Source organism: Giraffa tippelskirchi, chromosome 4, assembly GCF_054371585.1.
Source record: "Giraffa tippelskirchi isolate mGirTip1 chromosome 4, T2T-mGirTip1v1.2.pri, whole genome shotgun sequence".
NCBI classification, from domain to species: domain Eukaryota; kingdom Metazoa; phylum Chordata; class Mammalia; order Artiodactyla; family Giraffidae; genus Giraffa; species Giraffa tippelskirchi.
The window spans coordinates 183,623,671-183,646,108 of record NC_137278.1 but is presented as its reverse complement, the minus strand read 5'-3'; the positions used below and the strand labels follow the sequence as shown (position 1 = coordinate 183,646,108).

The window sequence follows — 22,438 nt, the reverse complement described above, 5'->3', positions numbered from 1 at the left end:
GGGGTCTCCAAGGAGAGAGGAGTCGGGAATTCTCGAGGAGGAGGAAAGGACAAATTTTTTTTCCTCTACATTCCTTAGGATTATATAACAATAATGTATCCTGCTTGAGGACAGTTTCTGGAAAAAACCTTCTGGCTAATCCTGTTATCTTAAAATGTAAATTATGGGAGTGGGGATAGTAAGGTCTTTACAACCTCCAGACATTCTTTTGATTCACTGTAATAAGTAATTAAAAAGTATATAATTCCATTGCTAACACTAGCGAGGGGGTACTCTTTCTGCCTCCTTCTAATGTCTGTGTCAGAAGCTTTCTCTATCTCTTTTATACTTTATAAAACTCTATTACAGAAAAGCTCTGAGTGATCAAGCCTCATCTCTGGCCCCAGATTGAATTCTTCTCCTCCGGAGGCCAAGAATCCTTGTGTCTTTCGTGATTCAGCAACAACCTTTCACTACTCAGCAGCTGTGTGACCTCTGTGTGTCTGTTTCAGTTTTATCTGTAAAATGAGGATTCAAATACTTTACAGCAGTGGTTCTCAACCGGGGGTGATTTTGCTCCCAGGAGACATTTGACATGTCTGCAGACATTTTGGGTTGACAAAACTGGGGAGAGGGATGTGTTACTGGCATCAAGTGGGTAGATGCCACAGGTGCTAGCAAACATGCTATGATGCACTGTGTGTTAGTTGCTCAGTCGTGCCCAACTCTTTACAACTCATGGACTGCAGCCCAACCAGGCTCTCTGTCCATGGATGGGATCTTTCAGGAAAGGATACGGGAGTGGTTTGCCATTTCCTTCTCCAGGGGATCTTCCCAACCCAGGGATTGAGCTGGGTCTCCTGCACTGCTGCTGCTGCTACTGCTAAGTCGCTTCAGTCGTGTCCGACTCTGTGCGACCCTATAGACGACAGCCCACCAGGCTGCCCCATCCCTGGGATTCTCCAGGCAAGAACACTGGAGTGGGTTGCCATTTCCTTCTCCGGTGCATGAAAGTGAAAAGTGAAAGGGAAGCCACTCGGTCGTGTCCGACCCTTCGTGACCCCATGGACTGCAGCCTACCAGGCTCCTCCCGTCCATGGGATTTTCCAGGCAAGAGTACTGGAGTGGGGTGCCATTGCCTTCTCCTGCACTGCAGGCAGATTCTTTACCAAATGAGCTACCAGGGAAGACCTTCCCACAATAGAGAATATTCCAGCCCCAAATTATAGTGCCAAGGTGCAGAAACACTGCCTTATGGTTCAGTTCAGTTGCTCAGTTGTGTCTGACTCTTTGCAACCTCATGGATTGCAGCATGCCATGCATTTCTGTCCATCACCAACTCCCAGAGCTTACTCAAACTCATGTCCATCGAGTCAATGATGCCATCCAACCATCTCATCCTCTGTCATCCCCTTCCCCTCCTGCCTTCAATCTCTCCTAGCATCAGGGTCTTTTCCAATGAGTCAGTTCTTCACATGAGGTGGCCAAAGTATTGGAGCTTCAGCTTCAGCTTCAGCATCAGTCCTTCCAATGAATATTCAGGACTGATTTCCTTTAGGATGGACTGGTTGGATCTCCTTTCAGCCCAAGGGACTCTCAAGAGGCTTCTCCAACACCACAGCTCAAAAGCATCAGTTCTTCTGGGCTCAGCTTTCTTTATGGTCCAACTCACATCTGTACAGGACTACTGGAAAAACCATAGCTTTGACAAGATGGACCTTTGTTGGCAAAGTAACATCTCTGCTTTTTAATGTGTTGCCTACATTTGTCATAGCTTTGCTTCCAAGGAGCAAGTGTCTTTTAATTTCATGGCTGTAGTCAGCGTCTGCAGTAGTTTTGGACCCCAAGAAATCTGTCACTGTTTCTATTTTTTCCCCATCTATTTACCATGAAATGATGGGACCAGATGTCATAATCTTCATTTTTTGAATGTTGAGTTTTAAGCCAGCTTAGGATGACTTAAATGAGTTATTAATATATATGTAAATCACATATATTATATATTATATATATATATGTAAATCACTTTGGCCACCTAATGCGAAGAGCTGACTCATTTATTTGAAAAGACCCTGATGCTGGGAAAGACTGAAGGCAGGAGGGGATGACAGGATGAGATGGTTGGATGGCATCACCGACTCAATGGACGTGAGTTTGGGTGAACTCCGGGAGTTGGTGATGGACAGGGAGGCCTGGCATGCTGCGGTTCATGGGGACGCAGTCGGACACAACTGAGCGACTGAACTGAACTGAACTGAAATCACACTGAAAAACAGTAAGCACTAAAATACTATTAGACTCAAGCATTGTGCTTTAAGTTTTATATTTTCTCATTTAATTCATACACCATATTGAAGAGGTACCATTATTACCACTACTTCATAGGTGAGAAAATTGAGTCTTAGGGGTGGTTAGGAAGGTAACTTGCCCCAAATTGCAGTTAATCAGGTTACATGATGATAAATCCCATGCTTTTAACACTACCACAACTGACCCCTAGATATTACATGTAAAGTAGACTCTATTTTTTAAAGGAAGTCTGCATTAAGGCCCTCTCCTAACCCCTGTATTAAGCTGTCTCCCAGTAGCCTGGATGTGAATAATTCAGCCCAGTTTCATTTTTCATTATCAAATTGAACCAACTGTAACAAAGTTAATCCCAATTTTAGAGGCTTTTCCTTTTGAGAGAAATAAAATGGACTTCTTTGTAAATGTCATCCATTGGTTCTAGTTCTTTCTTCAGTGGTAAACCTAAAATGGTACCCTCAGGACTTTTAGGGCCGTGAAAATACTGGGTACATGTCACTTTACGTTTGTCCAAGCCCACAGAATGCATACCAAGACTGAACCGTAATGTAAATGATGGGCTTTGGAAGTCATAGCAATGTTGGTTCATTGACTGTAACAAATACACTACTCTGTGAGTGATGCTGATAACAGGGAAAGCTATGAATCCATGTGTTCATATACATATAATCATAGACAGATTTCCTATAAACACAGGGGCAAGTGTTTATGGGAAATCTCTGCATCAATTTTGCTGTGAAACCAAACTCTCAAAAAAAAAAAAAAAAAAAAAAATCCTTGAGACTTCCCGGGCAGTCCAATGGTTAAGAATTTGCGTTGTAATGCAGGGAATGCAGGTTCAATCCCAGGTGGAGAAACTAAGATCCCACATGCTATGGAGCAGTTAAACCAGTGTGCCACAACTACAGTCTATGTGCTGCACCAAAAGAGCCCACATGACGCAATGATAATCCTGCATGTTATGGTTAAGACCCGACACAGCCAAATAAGTTTAAAGTAAATGAAACAAAAAAAAAGGTAATGTATTCTTAGGACAACAAAATCACAGCACATGTTGTGACAAAGAATTGTAGTGCTGTTTGGTGGAAGAAGTACAGGATGAAATACAGATGACAGAATTTAAGGAAATTTATGATATGGGGGAAGAATTACTTAAAAAAAAAGAAACAGATGGAAATCTTTTAGAAATTCAAGAATTCGAGAGACAGGAGCACATTACACTAGGTGGTTTATTTTATTTGTTCAAGGACTCATCTTGCAAGCATTAAAGCAAGCATGGGCTTTGATTTTGGGAGCCCAGATTCACAGACTTAGGAAGACAAAAGCGAACTATGCTCCACGTACATGGACACAAACTAAAGGCTCGTGGTTAATCAAACTGTAGTTTTAAGTTTCTACAGCCTCGCAGCCAGAAGTCACAGGTCCTTTAGGTCCTTTTGGATGCCCCAGAGGGTATCTGCACTTTTCTTGAGTTGGGCAACCTCTTCATCCTTCAGCTTCTGGTTGATAACACTGGTTAACCCTCGAGCATTCAGGATACATGGAAGGCTCAGGAAGACTTCATTCTCAATGCCATACATGCCCTGCCAGAACAAGAAAAGCACCAAGATTAAGAAATGAAACCACAGGTAAAAACGACCCCAGGTCCTGGGGTTGAACGAGGATGAATTGCAGGAAATTTGATGGGCATAAACTCTTTCTTTTGTTTTTATCACTGACAGTCCTATCTATCTCTAATATTTGTATTTCAAATTTGATTTTGTACACAGAATATACAAATAGACACTATGATAAAACTAGAATTTTTTAAGTACTTTATCAAACTTATTGACACCTCTCTGCTTATATGTCTTCAAATTAAATCACATTCAAATGTGCCTCTTATTGGGCTTTTTCTTCATGAAATTTTAAGCATCCTGAAAACTCTTTAGTTAAGCAGAAGATTTCAGGTAGTAGTTGACCTACAAGGTCCAGGAAAGTAATTGGAAGTCACACAAAGGCAAGATTCTTAGAATACTCAAGAATTGCTGAAAAAAAAAAAAAAAAAAAGCACAGAATCCCCAAACATTTTACTGGTTTGTATTAAGTAATTTACTCACAGGATCAATTTAATTACATAATTATTTTAGTATATTAATCAATTCAATTTAATATTTTCTTAAATTAGCTCTGAAATTTTTTGTACATACACTAAAGTGGAGGCAATAAACAAATTTTTATATATGGACTTGGCAATTATTCAATTTTGCCATACCTGCTTTTAATTTTTTTTTGCTATAGTATCAAAAAGCCAAACAACAGTAATAAAAAAACCTCAAAACATCTGATACCATGCTTTATCCCCCAATATTTCTATATTTACCTCTTCTGTTTCTTTCAGTCTACTGCACTTTCCCCCTTACTTTTTCACTCCTGCTGTTGACTTGCAGAAAATGAGTCAGTTATCTCAGTTTTATTTAAAAATAATCAATTTCTACTTAACTGTTCCATAGCTTCTGAATTAAACTAAATTTGCTAAGGCATCAGTGCTACATATATCAAAGCCAAGATATAGTTTACAATACACCAACTTGCAATGAAACTATTAAACTTATTCAAATGATCATCTAAGAATATGCTAAATAAGACTCAGAGTTAATATTTAATTTGTCACATTATACAAAGGAGAATTATAAAAACGCATTTGATGTCTCAGCTTCTATAAACTTTTGCTTTTTTGGCCTAAGCTTCTGATAGAAAGGAGAAAAGTTTCCATAAAACTTTGAGATGAAAAATAACTGTGGACTGAGACATTATCTCATCCTTCTTAAAATTAATCTACTTATGGAATACTCGACAAGAAACCAACTAATATTTTGTAACAGTTTACCTTCACCATTGTTGACACTGGGTGAATCCTGGATAGATTTTTCAACATGGATTCAATAAGATCAGCCACACTTAATCCAATAGCCCAGTTGGTGTATCCTTTTAGCTTGATGACTTCATAGGCACTAAGAAAAGAAAATCATAAAGGAGATAATTGACCAGATGCTTTGGTGGTTTGATTCCTGCTGTCTCTTAACTCTGTCATCCTGAGAACATTATTTAGATTACCTATCTCAGGGTCCACTTCTGTAAAATAAGGGTAACAATATAGTATCTACTTCATAAGTTTGTTAAATGAGTAAATATATACGTAAAATATTTAAAACTTTAAAACTACATGGTAGGTATTATGTAAATGCTTTGACAAATTTAAGTAGTTTATTGTATAAATGGCCATTTATAAAGTCACAGTGGTAGCATATACATTTTGCAACCAATCTTCTTATTTATAAACACAAATATTTCCAAAGATATTAATAAAATCAGGGAACAATGAAAGTAAAAGAACCTTCAAATTCACATTCAAAGGACAAATTACACCTTGATTTTCAGGCCCCTTTGAAGCTACTAATCACTGTCACCTAAAATACTATGACCAACTAACTTAAGAGCAAAGTGATGTCAAAACCTTGCAGATAACTTTCTGAGCACAAATTATATACACTCTGAACCCACAAAGGCACTTATACTTGAGAATTAGGTAGCAGGAGTAACTGAGTACTAGAAAAATGGGACTTCATGCAAACTATCATTAATTAAAAGACCTTGGGTGAGCTACATTGGGTTTATCTTAATGAAGTCCTAAGAACTCGATTTCAACTTTTTAAAGATCCTTTTTCTCCATATACAGGTCAAGTTCTTGGGGGGAAAAAAGTCATTAAAATTGAACTAAATGAAACGATTCCATATTTGAGAAACCAGTTAGACTTATAATATAAACACCTTAAGACTTTGCAGAGGAGAAAACTGAGATTCAGCTTAAAAGTTAAATGGATTCCCAATATTATACAGTTAGCGTAAATAGATGGGGAAACAGTGGAAACAGTGGCTGACTTATTTTTCTGGGCTCCAAAACCACTGAAGATGGTGATTGCAGCCATGAAATTAAAAGACGTTTACTCCTTGGAAGGAAAGTTATGACCAACCTAGACAGCATATTAAAAAGCAGAGACATTACTTTGTCAACAAAGGTCCGTCTAGTCAAGGCTATGGTTTTTCCAGTGGTCATGTATGGATGTGACAGCTGGACTATAAAGAAAGCTGAGTGCCAAAGAATTGATGCTTTTGAACTGTGGTATTGGAGAAGACTCTTGAGAGTCCCTTGGACTGAAAGGAAATCCAACCAGTCCAACCAACACCAAGGAGATCAGCCCTGGGTGTTCATTGGTAGGACTGATGTTGAAGCTGAAACTCCAATACTTTGACCACCTGATGCGAAGAGCTGACTCATTTGAAAAGATCCTGATGCTGGGAAAGATTGAGGACAGGAGAAGGGGACGACAGAGGATGAGATGGTTGGATGGCATCACCGACTCAATGGACATGGGTTTGGGTGGACTCCGGGAGGTGGTGATGGACAGGGAGGCCTGGCGTGCTGCAGTCCATGGGGTCGCAAAGAGTCGGACACGACTGAGTGACTGAACTGAACTGAACTGAGTGTCAAAAGACCCATAATTTCAATCTAAGCCTACCGTCTTTACTCTGGTCCAAAATGATACCTTATTTTATGATAAACATGAGGGTCATAGAGAGAATGGTTAGTCACAAAAGGCAGTTTTAAAAAATAGGGGAAAGGGGACATCCTTGGTTAGGTGTGGAGAGATATTGAATCAATGTTCAAGCTATTGATTGCTAATAGCTTGAAAACTATTAACAATCAATCAGTAAGTATCATTTTAGTCAATTATGACACAACAGTGCCTAGGTTTACTTTTCTAAATAAGCCAACTTTGTCATCTGTTAATTCCATGTTTCACTCCTATTACAACAGAATTTTTCTGGAAAAATATTTGCTTTCCCTAGGGGCACCGACATAGCAAGTTTGACCAGTATAAGTCAGTCTTGCCTCTTTCAGAAGATAATAGCTGCATATTTGCTATGCTGAGTCTATCTAAAAGAAAAAATAATTTAAAAATGAAAAGAAAAAGAAAAAAACACCACTCTCCCTCAAACAAACAAACAAACAAAAAGAGTAAATTTTTTTTTAAAAGGAAAAAAAAATTTTGGAAGAAGTTTATCTGAATAGGCAGCCATAGAAAGTGTTCTCGATTTTGTCTAAGATGATATTAATTGTCTTAAATCAAGCCCCCCCACCTCTACTTACCTCTCAACCACCATCTTATGCACTTCCTTCCAATTTTCACTATCATTGTCTGTTCCCATTTCTGGATTCAGTTCCTGGAGAGAAACGCCTGCCACATTCACTCCACTCCACACAGCCACTATCGGGGGTGGGGGAAAAACAGCATTTTACCTCTGACATTATTTTAAAAACATCTTTTCTTCTCTTAGTTCAGATTTCACCCCTGATGCATTTTATCCACTAACTGCTGCAATGACAATTCACTCCAATACACTTTCCCCAGAGACTAACATTTGCCTTCAAATCTGACCTTGTACCTTTCAACCATTTTAATGCAAACAGAATTGCTGTGTCAGACTTACAGGCGTTATGAAATTCTTCCCTTTCTGTGGGTTTGTGAAATTGTGAAAGATTCTAGTTCGGGACTTTCTTAAACTCTGGGTTTGAGGAATTCTGAACTTTCTGCCTGCTTATATTTAAAAAATAAGTAATAATTTTAAGACCCAATTCTTACTGTACCAAAGTTTACTCTACCAGAATTACACTACTAATTTTTCAAAGAAAAATTTACACCTTAACCTTTAGGGAGAAAATAGCCCCTTGCATATTGGGCAGAAGTGGATTTAGTAAAACCAATAATCATTATGTCTTGGATTATTACAGTTTTATACAATAAGCCTATTCAATGTATAATATTCAATGTTTAAGATGAAATGATGGAATTAGAATGTTTCAAAACTATCACAGTAATAATTTTTAACCATTTTTAAACCATTATTATCTAAATAATATTTAAATAAGAATCATTAGTGGATACTAAACTTATGAGGCAAAAAACTGATAAGGAATCAGGTATTTCCCTAGTCAGTATCAAAGTATTCTCTCACAATTACTTATCTATAATGTGAAGTATGTGAAAATATAAACTACAATGTAAAAACAAAAAAAATTCAGAATGGCAAGAACACTATCCTAAGTACACAGAAAACACTGTCTGTATTTTGTTTTGTTTTTTACCGCTTGAGTCGCCATGTTCTCCCAAAATCCATCCGTGGCAGCTGCTGGGATGAATGCCAAGTTTTTCAGCCATAAGATAGCGAAATCTAGCAGAATCCAGATTGCATCCACTGCCAATCACACGGTGCTTGGGTAATCCACTTAGTTTCCAGGTAACATATGTGAGAATATCCACTAAAATTTTTAAAAATAATATATGTAAGTACATCAAAACTGATGTCAACTGCTATCTTAATCAATGGCGCCCTGGTTTTCTCCTCTCCCCCATCCCATCCCCCAAATGAGATGTGGCCAGAAAGATGTAAATATCTGACTTTTCATAATTAGGGACCATGGGGGTTAGAAAGATAAGAAAAACTTTTAAGCTGTATAGTCAAGAGACTGTAAAACATGGAAAATGCAATATTATGGTTTTAATTTACATTATCATTGGAAACAAGAATATATAAGTTTTGCAGATTAATTTACTATATATGGAAAGAAAGAGAAAAAGGGCTGAATTTGATCATCACTTAGGTTTCTTCCAATTCTAACATTCCATGATTGTAACAACTGTCTTCAGAAACCAAAAGCTAGAGGTTACTAAACCACCAAGGCATGCTGCTAAAAGTTACCTTTGGGAACAAGACAGTATTCAGTCAACAATTATTATAATATAGGGTATTAGCATTTTCTAGTATTTAACAGAAAGAATTTAATGACAGAGTCTTTATTCTGGTGTGGCACAGAGGTGATAAAACCTGCTGGGCTAGAGAAGATCAGAGCATTTATACAGGCTAAGCTGTAAAAAGCAGGAAAATGTGCACACCAGGAAGGCAAGCCTCCACCTCCACTCTCATATACAGACACTGGCTGAGATATTTTAAGGTCATTTTGGCCTGGATATTATAATCTCTTCCTTGGCAACATTGACTCGGTAGGCGTGACTCCCTGGAGACTTAAGACTTTGAAGCTATACCTGGAAAAGTTGTATAACTAGTTAATAAAGTCTGCCTTAAGCACAGGATGTAGCAGCTTCATATGTGCCTGCTGTTTGTCACTCACGCTCTACATTTATTTATCACTCTCTCTCTATGAGTTTTAGATACAAGGTTGACTAGGAAACTCTAAGCCAAGATGGCAGAGAATACTGCTAAAATCATCTCTGGTCTTGCTAGCTCCCAACTCAATATCCCATAAATTGTAAGGATTTTCCTGGCTCTTACAATGTTTCTCTATGTGAAGTATCAGAGATAATCAGCCTTACCATTTAACAACATATTTTATCTACTGTGCTTACCAATAAAAAGTAAGTTTGGTAGCAAATTATAGGCAGAAGAAGTGTGAAACAGTGAATTTTGACTCTTTGGGCTGAAAAAATACAATTCTTTCTAATCAGAAATTTTAAGTTACAACATTTGGTGTTAAACATGTATTTGTCCATCAACAGGCTATTTTCCATCTTTAAACCTAGACTAATTAATGGCTTTCTTTAACTTCTTTAAAAAAACAAAAAATCAGTCAACTCAATTTTCAAGAATTTTAGAAATAAGAAGACTAAAGTGCATTTTCGGGAAAACAGAAGGTCAAATATGCTTAAATATTTCTTCCAAACTGGAGTCACATTCAAATGCTTCTTTTTGTATCCCAGGATAATCTTGATAGAAAATTTTTAAAGCTTTTAGACTTTCCAACAAACCCAGATAAAATAAGGAGATGAAACTGCTTTATATAAAACTCTCTTTACATTCTTCAGCATGTGGCCTGGGAACGTGCCAGGGGTTTTTGCAAACATCACTCTCTGTGGCCAATTGATGGAAGACACGTGAATTGCTTAGGCCAAACACCAGAAAAGATGTTTTATACGTTTAAAAAACAAAAAAAAAGGAAAAGGAAAAAAAAACAAAAACCCAAAGTACTGAATTGAACAGAACTGAAAATTAAGGCATCACAACGATACCTGGGTTGGAAACCACAATGATGATGCAGTCAGGACTGTACTTGACGATCTGAGGAATGATGAACTTGAAGACGTTAACGTTCCTTTGCACCAGATTCAGGCGACTCTCCCCCTCTTGCTGGCGAACTCCTGCAGTTACCACCACGATCTTGGAATTGGCAGTGACAGAGTAATCTTGAAGGAGAGGGGAGAAAAGGACTTCACATACAACTCTGCATCAAAACATGCTGTATGAGATGCTCTAGGAACCCAAACATACATAAGCTCATGGAACGCATGTGAGAATTACGTTTTCTGTATAACGTTTGAGTTGCAACACCAGTGTTCCATGGCTTCTTCCTCCTTGAGTGATGTGGAACCATTCCGACCATAACACTGGCTCAGAAAATGAACCCAGGAAACAAAGATGGCCCTAAATTACGTTTCTTGCTAACAGATTCAAAATTCTATTGGCTTTAGAGAATATTGGATTATCAGTAATAATACAAAGTATAAACAGCGAGTGCAAAATTCAACTGGCAGTCATCCAACAAAAAAGCAATTGGAAGGTAAGTGTAGACTTGTAATGTTAATTCAATCTATGAAGGCGAAGGAAGGCACTCAAGTGTTTGTTCTTGGCTAGAATTTAATTTCTAATACTCAGTATTTTAAAGAAGCATATTGTTTTTAGCAAGGTATAGTATTTTATTTTTTTCTCCAAGCAAGTGAATCCTTTCTCAAATTAGACATTTTGATGTGGTCATTATACTCAATACTTATGGATGACTCATACAATTAAACCATGTTGCTATGTGACTTTTGACAGTTACTAATAATTTATCAGCTTCCTCTTCCATAAAACAGAGGTAATAGGACCCACTTTTCACAGGGCTGCAGTGAAGATGAGATAGGCAACAAGTTTCACGGTACCCAGAATGCTAATAATTCAATAAGTAACAGCTATTATTAGTAGCGGACTTGCTCTGTGGCTCAGACGGTAAAGAATCTGCCCGCATTGCAGGAGGAGACCCAGGTTTGATCCCTGGGTTGGGAAGATCCCCTGGATGGAATGGCAACCCACTCCAGTATTCTTGCCTGGAAAATCCCGTGGACAGAGGAGCCTGGCGGGCTACAGAGGAGTCCATGGGGTTGCAAAGAGTTGGACACGACTGAGTGATTGACACACACGCTATTTTTAGTAGTATTGTTAGAAATTATTTTGGAGGCTGGACATTACTATATCTGTAGGCACTGCCATATTACTGCATAAACGCATTAATCCAGAACAAAGATGGCTAGAATACAAATTTATTTAGTTTCTTTGAGGCACTCAAATTATTTTGTGCAAATATTTTTTCAGATCTAAAACATCCCTGTTCTCAGGTTATGTGTAAGTAAGCATTTGGATCCAATTTCCTAAAATGTTATGCACTGTATACTTGCAAGGCACAAGGGGGAGGGTTTACAGAGATAACAGTTATGATTGTCCCTGAGGATGAACTGGATCCAGAAGGAAACAAGAAACTGCTGACATTAGATTCACCAGGATGGGGAAACCTGTTTTCTCTCAGGGAGTGAGGATATCAATTCATTATTTGATCACTTTGGGCATGAAAATAGCCTACCTTTGTCCGCCACAATTTTTGGTGTCTGAAGGAATAAGCTCCCGTGCTGCAGGTCCATCATTTCTCCTTTGAGTTTATCTTCCAAAACATCCACAAGGGCAAGCTCATCAGTAAGAGACTATAAACACAAAAAGAGCTGTTAGGACTCCAAGCCACTCAAGGACACCTCAGTTCACAGTATTTAAGTCAAAGACCCTTGAAATGGAAGTGCCCAATGTCTAAAAACCGAGGGAAGAATTTTTACCATGGAGTTAGGTGTGCTTTCAACAATTTGATGATGAAACGTTTTGAATAATGAACTATTAATATTTGATACCATCTTTTTCTTTAAAGAATTTCACCTCTAGTACTCAATGGATATTCAATGAGCTTGATATAGTTGTTTCAAGAATCTGTAAACATGCAAGTATCGTGGTTCAACAGTGGCCTCAGGCTGCTCAAGTCTTCACACTAAAGGGGGATGATAGTAAAAAAAAATAGAGACTCACGAAGACCTAGAAACAGTCTTGGGCATTGTGTCCATCCTGAAGGTCACTCCTAGTTTGGAGGGGTTTAGACAGAGCAGATTTCATTTAAAACAAGAGGCTGAGTTCACTTCAGAGCAGGCTTTGAAGCCCTGGTTGAAGCTAGGAACCCTCAGGTTGGTTCTGACCAACTCAAACGTCCTGGTGGTGAAAGATAAGAGTCAGGGGCACGGGGCTCCAGGGCTAGTGAATTCTCCATACATTTTCAAGGCAAACTTGGTCAGTCTCAATGTTTTCTTGTTTTCTGTTCTGATTGTCATCTTCTGCCATCCATCCCAAGTTAATACCCTCAATCAACTATCCTGTCTGCTTTGCAGCAAGTCCTCAACCTTTTCTTCTCAGGAAAAGGGAGCTGTTGATCTGTTGTTGTTCAGTCACTCAGTTGTGTCTGACTCTGTGACCCCACGGACTGAAGTATGTCAGGCTTTCCTGCCCTTCACCATCTCTCGCAGTTTGCTCAGATTCATGTGCATTAAATCAGTGATGCTATCTAACCACCTAATTCTCTACCATCCCCTTCTCCTTTTGCCTTCAATCTTTCCTAGCATTAGAGTTTTTCCAGTGAATCGGCTCTTTGTATCAAGAGATCTAGCTGCGTTTAAATAACCTTTCAGCTTTTAACATTGGTTGTCTTTAAGACTCCATGCCTCCAATGCAGAAGGCACAGTTTTGATCCCTGGTCAGGGAACTAAGACCCTGCATGTCGTTCAACATGGCCCAAAAACTTAAAAAATAAATAAGTCAGTTGTCTTGTGAAAACTCGTAATTTACAAACTCTATTTTTTTTTTAAATTATATTTTTAACTATGCCCTGTAGCATGCGGGATCTTAGTTCCCTGACCAGGGGTCAAACCCATGCCTCCTACACTGGGAGCATGGAGTCTTAACCACTGGACCACCACGGAAGTCCCTACAAACTCTTCTAAAAAGTAATTACCCTTCCCATTGATCTATCACCCAAGCCTTTATTGCTTTTCAGGCTGTTAGCAAAATAATTAGTCTAATATGTGTAGGATAGTTTGATTAAGTTACGTAAAGGGAAAAATGTATGAAGTAACTCAGGTTCAGAAAGTGCTCTGAAGGTTAAGATAGAATAATCCATGTGGAATTGGGAGGGGTCAGGAAGGCTCTGAACAGCAGAGGGAGAGGCAGAGAAAGAGAGGTGAGGTGGCCAATAAGAAAACTTGACCCAGTTAACTTGCCAGCAAAGCAGGTCCTGCTCCAGGTAGGAGCCTAGGAATAAAGACTGTCACCTGTTTCTAGAAAACCAGTGTCGGCTGGCCTGAAGCAGGGAGCTACAATAGGCTTGCTTGGGAGGGTTTCTCTGAGACTCAAACTTCCATGTGACTGAATGCATTCTTAGTTCCAAGCAGTTGATTCACTTGCCAACTTCAAAGGACCCTTTTATGAACTAGGGGTTGCTTTGCTGTTGCTCAGTCACGGAGTTGTGTTCGACTCTTTGCGACCCCATGGACTGCAGCACGCCAGGCTTCCATCAAGTATTTTCTCCTTCCATGTATGTCAAATGCAGGCATTAATGTTCACCCCTTTTCACTTACACATGTTTTTAACACTTAAAATGGTTTCGTTTCTCTGCAAGCTCACACAAAGCCCTCGCTTGTTTTTCTGGAGCCCTAAATTCATTCCAGAGAACTTCATAACCATTCCTTTCAGGTGCCAAGTACTGGGGATGTCACTCTTATTTTGGGGACATCACATGTGCGCTGTTGAAGTCAACGGGCACAGAATTTGGGGCTTAAGGGGAAAAGGATGTCACAGGATCTCAGATCCTCTGTTTTGTTTCAGTGGGTAGAGAATTGGCGGAGAAGTGCATAGTCAGCTGGCAAGGAAGGAAGAGATCCAACACTTGGAGAAAATAATTGCAGAGCCGAATTTAGCTGCATTTATGCCACTGAATATCCTTCCAGTGGGAGGCAGACAAAAAGAAGATGTGTGACTAAGTACTGACACTTGGGCTTAAATAAATCTTTCTGTATTCATAGTATATACTAGCCAATGAATTTACCACATGTATATTCCACTTAAGCTGCATATTTTAAAATGATCAATACATCGAGGCTTAGATTAATTGCAAAAGCACTAACTTATTGAGGAACAAGGTCAGTTAGAAGCCAAGAACAACATTTGTTGATAGCCTGTTTAACATAAGACAAAAATCATCTCTTTGGACCTTCCTGGTGGTTCAGTGGTTAAGACTCTGTACTTCCACTGTAGTGGACAGAGGTTCAAACCCTGGTCGAGAAGCTAAGATCCTGAATGCTGGACAGCTTGGCCAAAAAAGAAAATTATCTCTTAATCTAAGTCCTGTGTGGACCAGACATAGCCACAACCTACCTCTTGGTCCCCGAGCTAGCAAACTATTGTTTTTGTTGCTGTTTAGTTGCTAAGTCACATCCAACTCCGCTACCACTGCCTTAATATTTGATGGCTGCATTCTGCATTTTTATATTCAAGTGTTTAGTCTGCATGACATTTTGTGGGAGGAAAAGGTATAGCTTTTTCCAAATAGCTAAATGGACAAGCACCCCTTATTTAATAATTTGTTTTTCTTCTCTGGCATGTCACTTTGTATTAAATATTCTTTGGTTTTGTTTCTGGGTTTTGAGTCTGTTCCATTAGCCTGTCTATTCTTGTACAAACACCAAATTCTAATTAAGTTTCACTTTTAGACCTAGTCTTGCACTGCAAAAACTACTCTGCAGTATGTCTGTAATTACATTGCTCTGTATGATGTTTGTAGAAGAATGTGACTACAGCTGACTGACAGACACTCAAACCAAAAACAGCTGGGCAGAGGCTAAGGGCAGAATAATCACATGGAAGCTCTAATGACCTTGACAACATGATGGGGTCTTGGCAGCCAAAGCACATACCTTATGATTGGTAGAGGCGACAGGAGAAACCATGAAAAACGAAAAGCTCTGATCAAAATTTGACCAGACGTAAGTGCCGTTTCTTAGTAAGAGGAATATCCATTATTTAATACATGTTCACTACTCAATGTGCCAGGCATTATTCTACTAGTGAGGAATATAGTAATGAACAAATCTGACAAGGTTCCTGCTCTCATGGAATGTACCAGGAAGGGAAGAGGAGTGAAGCAAACAATTTAAGATGGTTCTGATCATAGAAATGCTATAAACAGCACAAGGCAGAGTGAGGTTAAAGGAAATGGAAGGAAGCTTACTTGGTATTGGATGATCAAGGAAAACCAGTCCACAAAGGCCTGATATGAATGATAGGAGGGAGTTAACTCTGATGATCCAAGGCAGTCATTCCAGAGGAAGGGAAATCAAGTTCTAAAAGGGTTTAAGTGACTTCCCTGGTAGTTAAGAATCTACCTCCCATGCAGGGGGTGCAGGTTCGATCCCTGGTCAGGGAACTAAGATCCCACATGCCACAGAGCCACTAAGCTCATGCACTGCAACTACTGAGCCCGTGCAATCTGGAGCCTATGTGCCACAACTAGAGAGCCTACGCCACAACAAAAGATCCTGCAGGCTGCAACTAAGACCTGACACAGCCAAATAAATAAAATAATTTTAAAAATACTTTTTAAAAATAAAAGGGTTTAAGCCATAGGCTTCACTGGTGGCTCAGACAGTAAATAATCTGCCTGCAATGTAGCAGACCCAGGTTCGATCCCTGGGTTGGGAAGATCCCCTGGAGAAGGAAATGGCAACCCACTCCAGTATTCTTGCATGGAGAATCCCATGGACAGAGGAGCCTGGTGGGCTACAGTCCGTGTCACAAAGAGTTGGACACGACTGAGTGGCTAATACTGAAGCCATGATGATCATAGTGCTTTGAAGAGGGAAGAAGGAGGTAAGAGATGAAGTTAGAGGTGGCACCAGCCACCGCACAGCACTGGAAGGAATCTGCGACATTCTGAATGGTACCCCCTGGAGGTGCGCACCCTGCCTTGCTCTGAGAGACAGGCAGGGAAAGATCCTCCCTGTATTTCATTTATGTGTGCAGTTCTAAGCAGGGGAGCTATTTTTATAAAAGCTCACTATGGTTTCCACGTTGGCAATTAGGATGTGGAAAATGGGCAAGAGCAGCAGAAAACATCAGCATCTTTGTCATGGTGGAGGTTGGACTCAGGTGCTTCCATGGGCGCATTCAAGGTACAGACCTTCTCAACCAGTCTGATGCCCTAGCTCATCCCCTTTCTGGGCCAAAGCATTGTGTATCCTCTGAAAACCACACCGGGGATGTAAGATGTAAGATCTCTGAGATCTTAATCAACGCACTTAATCTTTCTGAGTTTGTGTTTTTCCACCAGTAGTACAGAGATGACGACATTCCCTAGAAATTTTGTAGAGGAATAAAGTAACATATAGATACTTAACAAAATAGAATTGTCTAGTTCCCTTTCTCTCTCTCTCTCCGTTTTGGGTATTTTTCTTATTAAAGGAGTGGGGCTTATAATCTTTACCAAATAGTAATAAAAACCTTGACTCTAATCCTTCCCCATTACAAAAAGATTTAAACATTTTTAATTAGTAAAATGGGCTTTGAACAAGGCAGTCCTGCCTTCACAGAAGCTCAGCTCAAAGATTCCTACTGTGTTAGGGGCCTGGTTGGTTCTCAAGCACTTGAATTGGGCCAAAGTATTATATAACAGCAGAGAGAGTCTCAATTAAATTATTTATCAAAGAGGACTTTAAATTTACAATTAAAACAATCAGAGAGGTTCTGAGAGAATCATGATAGCCCAGATATATTGCTAATTTCCTAAAAAGTCCAAGTTTTGAGTTTAGCTTAAGGAATGGAAAATCTTTATTATTTTATTAATACATTTATGTCTGGGGCAGGGAGAGTTAAATTATCAGGAGTCTGGGATTAACACATACACATTACTATATATAAAAGCGGTAAACAACAAGGACCTATTGTACAGCACAGGGAATTATACTCAATTATCTTGTAATATTCTATAATGAGAAAGAACCTAGAAAAGAATATACATACATATATATATATATATATGTATAACTGAATCAGTTTGCTGTATACTTGAAACTAGCACAACACTGTAAACCAACTATACTTCAATTAAAAAAAAAATTTGTCTTTAATTACCCCAATACTAGCATAGAATAGAAAGAAATGGCAGAGTTACTGTGGTTAAGAGTTCAGAGTCCCAGGCTCAAATACAGCTCAACCACTACCAACTGTGTGATAACAGGCAGGCCACTTAATCTAGTCAAGCCTCAACTACCATATCTGGAAACAGGATATGAACAGTTTCCATTTATTGAGATTACTGTTTAAATAAAGCATTTTAAACAACACACTTTAAATATGTTACACAATAAATATTTTGAAAGAAAAGTAAGCTGGAATATTCTTTTCTATTTTTATTGGTATGAATGGTAAACATTAAATTGTGATTATTTAATTCCCCTGTAATTTGGGGAGCAGCTATTCTTCTAAATTAGGGGAACCTAGTCAATTAAATTAGCCAGAAAAAATGCAAAAGAATAAAACTTTCATTTGCATGCATTACACATTTTATTTGATTTCTCTGATGATTTTTTCCTCAGTGAAGATTCAGAATTTGCTCCTTTAGAATTTAAATTTTGTAGATAGAAATATGCTCGGCTAGGAGTTATTTCAGCAGCCTTTGCATACAATACAAAAAGATAGTGTGTTCTACCGAAGGCCCAGCAGCATTTTTTGAGGCAGGGGTTCCCCCTGAAAAACATTTAAGATAGCCTTCAGAAAGTATATGGATCAGTTCAATGAATAAGAAGAGAGAAGGCAAACTAAAAGTCTATGGAGGTATGTGGGGAAATATAATCTAGAGGAGTGGAAAGTGTTAGAAGCATGTTACCAGTATTAAAGCTTCTGATGTTGATAACTGAACTGATTATGTTAGAATATGTCCTATTCCGAGGAAAAGTACTCAGACAGAAGGAAAGAAAGGGCATATCTGCATTTATTCCCAAAGGGTTCCGAAAAAAAGCCCCATATGCACATGTGCACACACATGCATACACACAGGCACACACTTGTGTGCACACACAAACAGAAATACATTAAGAATTGGTAAATCTGGGTGAAGCAAATATGGAAGTTTTACTTTTTAAAAACTTTTCTTGCAAGTTTTCTGTAAATTTGAAATTACTTTAAAATTAAACAACTGAGTGAAGGTTTGAGGAGAATACAGGATATTTCCATGACCTCAAAAAGCAACTGTGCTGATAATGAGGCAAGATAACATTACATTACCTGCTGATGTGATGCATTGTGAAGGACAGGCCATCACCTGGTCATAATGCCACCTCCAAATATAACCTGAACTCAGTTACAAACATCAGACCAACATAAATCAAGGGGCATCCTACAAAACTGATGTCTCTACAAACTTACCAGTAACATAAGAGATGAAGAAAGGCTAAGTTCCAGATTAAGGAAGAATAAAGAGACATGACAAGTATATAAAAATATGATCTTGGACTAGGGGAGAAAAGGTATGATCCTGATAACTGGAGAACTATAATCTGGATACTGTATAGTAGATAATAGTGTTTAATGAGTATTACTGAGTACAGTAAGCCTACTGTTTCAGATAAGAATGTCATTCTCTCAGGAAATATTTGCTAATGTGTTTAAAGATAAAGTATCACCAGGTCTACAACTTATTTTAAAATTTTCAGAAAAAAAAAACCCTTTTAAAGATACAATCAAATTCTCAAAAGCCTAAAGAGATTGCATCCACATGATGAAACTACCTATCATGTATGGAGTTCTTGAAAAGTACCTTTCCCAGAATGCTGATGGCACATGCCATACCAACTTGTCCAACACCCACTACAGTGATCTTATTGTTTGGGATCGTTCCCTCTTCTTCCGCAACTGGTGCAATCAGTTTTTCCTTAAGAGTTGCCATTGTACCCTGAAAGAAAATAATCAAAATATGATACATGCATCCACCTGAGAAACAGGAAGGGGGACTTGCAATGTAACTGTTGCAAGTTTGAATTGAAATACATTTTGAAATGAGCTTAATGGTATTCCAGAACACAGTTTCTTTAAAAAAACGGAAAAAACATGACCCACTAACAAAAATTTCAAGACAAAAATCTCCATGAAGCCCTTTAGAGTTTGGGTTCTTCTCTTCGACCTATGACTAGCAGTATCTAACAAAGCTGTAATAATTGTCTTGGGGCTGTTCATTTACTGGCTAAACAACATTTGTATTTAGACTAGCCAATTGGTTTCCATGCTCCCTACAAAATATTTATTTAAATTAGGGCCTAGTATTAACCCATATTTAAGCTTGGTCTAAAAGAAGAGCTACTTACGAATATAATTTCTACTACCAATGGTTATTATCACTCTTAGAAGAGAGGGACCACCTGGTTTGTCTATTTTCTTCTTCTACTGAGGTCTCACTTAAAATCTGTCAGTGTACTGGACATACGATGTGTGCTTCAATAAATACAGTGATGATAAAATAGTGACAAATAATGTTTGCACAAAATCTGTAAAAATTATTAGTCTGAATTCCTTTTAGTGTGCTTTGGAAGCTTATTGAAAGGTGGGTAGATACTTAATACATTTCCCCCCAAGGGGACCACATAAGGAAAACAGCAGCCTTTGAGTCAGTTTCTTTCCAGCCATTAAAGTAAAAAAAAAAAAAAAAAAATTAAAGTTAAAAAAAAAAAGGAAACTGTTAGGAAGCATTTATACGAGTAACACCAATTGTATCAGGTTATCAGGTGAGTTTTCTGGATAAATAAAACAAATGGTGAAACTTTTTGTATCAACCTGCCTTAAAGAGAGGATTCAGATGATATTTTTTAAAAAGCCCTTTCTTCAAAATTAAGTAGCATTTATAATTATAATCCATTAAAATATCTACTATTTGTGTCTGCCTTTTACTTTTGAGGCAGACAGCCACGTGGCAGGTTAAGGTACCTCTTTCAAATTGTACCCCTGCTTCCCAGTCTCCTTTTTTGGTTCTCATCCGCAAAGGACTAAGTAACAAAACCTGGAAGAGTCAGTAAGACTCCTAGTTGGAATAAAGTACTTGAATTTGGAGACAACTGTTTAGCAGCTGTTTTGGTCTATAGCTATTTTTCCCAAAAAAACTATTCCCCCCCAAATCATTAGGGTCTATACTGGGAGATTATTTTGTCTTTCCAAAGCACACTGGCAGTTTTCTCCTGGATGCTAGAGAAAAAAGAAATATACAATGGTGCGCAAATATTTCCACAAATAGATGACCTTGCAGTGAAATTTACACGACCTGCATTTTGAGCAGTTGAACAGAATCGGAAGAATGAATGCTGCCTCTCCTGCTGAACTGAGATACAAACGCATAGCTTCTCTTCATCATGGTATTTTCACTAGCTGGTTTAAGATCTTCTAGATATAGAGGATCCAGCAAAGCAGTGGAAAACAAAAATCCAGAAAGACTGCTCTAGAAATACAGATTAGTTTTTCACACAGACCTTTTAAACTATCTGGGGAATTTCAGAAATGATATTGTAGAGACTTGAGCCAATACAGATTTTCTTTCAGATCTTTCTACAGAAATGTGATTTAAATTTTTTTTTTTTCCTTAACAGGGGTTATTTAATAGGGTTGTAAGAAATGACAAGAAAATGTTTTATATCATACACAGGCCTGTCTCAAGATCAGTGGCGGCTTGTAAGGGCAAAGAATGAAAAACAGTGTAAAAATAATCGATATTTGGTCCTTTTTATCCCCACGCTCCTGCCCCTTCTGTGGATATAAATCACTAGAAAAGAACCCGTGCCTTAAATTCAGAACAAAGCTCCACTTTGCAGACTATCTCGATTCTAACCTTTTAAACAGTCAATTTTTGCCCTGCAATTCGTCCATCGAGAGCCGGCTCTCCCCTCCCCCGCTCCATCCCTCCAGCCCGCAGTGCCGACCGCCCAGGGGCCACCTCTTCCTCTTCGCGCCGCAGCGCTGAGCTCAGGTCACCAGGGGAGGCAGCCACCACGGATCTCCCCAGAGAAGGTCTCCACCGTGGAAAAGTCTAGGCCTTTCTAAACTCTCAACACCCAAAGCCGGTAAATAAACAGCATCCGAAGCATCAAGGGAAAAAAGGCCAGAAACGAGCCGGCCTATCGCTCCGGAAGAGCTGGGGAGAGGCTAAGGGCAGGGCCAAGATCATCCCTCCTTCACTCCCATCCCCGAAAAGCCGGGCATTTCTCCAGGCCCGAGGTGGTGGGCGCCAACAACCCCCCCACCTCCCAGCTTCACGGGTCCCTCCCCCGGCTCCTCCGGCACGTGTCCGGGCGCCCGCCAGCAGGCACCGAGGGTGATGCGGCCGCCATGAACCCATCAAGGACACGTAGGACCGGGATGTAGCGGCAAATGCAACAAGTCCGTCCCCCGGGAGGGCACAGGCTGGCCGCGAGCTCCGATGGGCGGCCGACACAGCCCGGAGATCGGGCGCAGGCCCTCGGCTCCGCCGGGTCACCCAGCGCCGGGACAGGGCCCCTGCCCCAACTCTATCCGGATGCTCAGGGCCCCAGGCCCGCGAGCTCAGATGTCCTTCCTGGTCCTTCCCCCGCCGAGTCTTGCTGCACAAGTCCCACCAGGTCTGTCCGAAGAGTCAGGATGCAGGGTCCCAGCTAAAACCTACCGGGGGGAGAAAGTTCTCCAGACAGTGGTAAGGGCAGCACGAAGAAGACAAAGTCAGCAGCGTGCGTCTCCTTCAGCGCAGGATCCGCAAGGAGGGAGGAAGAGCAGGCGGGACCCGCCCCTTGGCCGCCTCCGAGCTTCCTCTATTGTGATTGGAAACCCGAGCACCGCCCACCCCTCCCCTCGGCTAGCTCAATCCTTTTCAAGGACAAGGGCTCCGGTGCGCCCACGCCCTCCCTCGGCCCAA

At 39.6% G+C, this 22,438-nt stretch overlaps 1 protein-coding gene across 2 annotated transcripts; it reads right to left on the bottom strand.

Moving 5' to 3' along the window:
* Positions 1-3,497: 3,497 nt before the first annotated feature.
* LDHB (lactate dehydrogenase B) lies at positions 3,498-22,280 on the bottom strand. Of its 2 annotated transcripts, none has more exons than XM_081592234.1 (8): positions 22,193-22,280; positions 19,331-19,465; positions 12,017-12,134; positions 10,413-10,586; positions 8,474-8,647; positions 7,478-7,595; positions 5,156-5,279; positions 3,498-3,869 (listed from the first exon to the last, which is right to left on the bottom strand). In XM_081592234.1, the coding sequence occupies exons 2-8, from the start codon at positions 19,457-19,459 to the stop codon at positions 3,702-3,704; spliced, it is 1,005 nt and encodes a 334-aa protein (XP_081448360.1). In that variant the 5' UTR covers positions 19,460-19,465; positions 22,193-22,280; the 3' UTR covers positions 3,498-3,701. The 2 variants fall into 2 exon arrangements, with proteins under 2 accessions (XP_081448360.1, XP_081448361.1); XM_081592235.1 differs by having other exon boundaries at positions 10,413-10,541.
* Between the last annotated feature and the right edge of the window lie 158 nt (positions 22,281-22,438).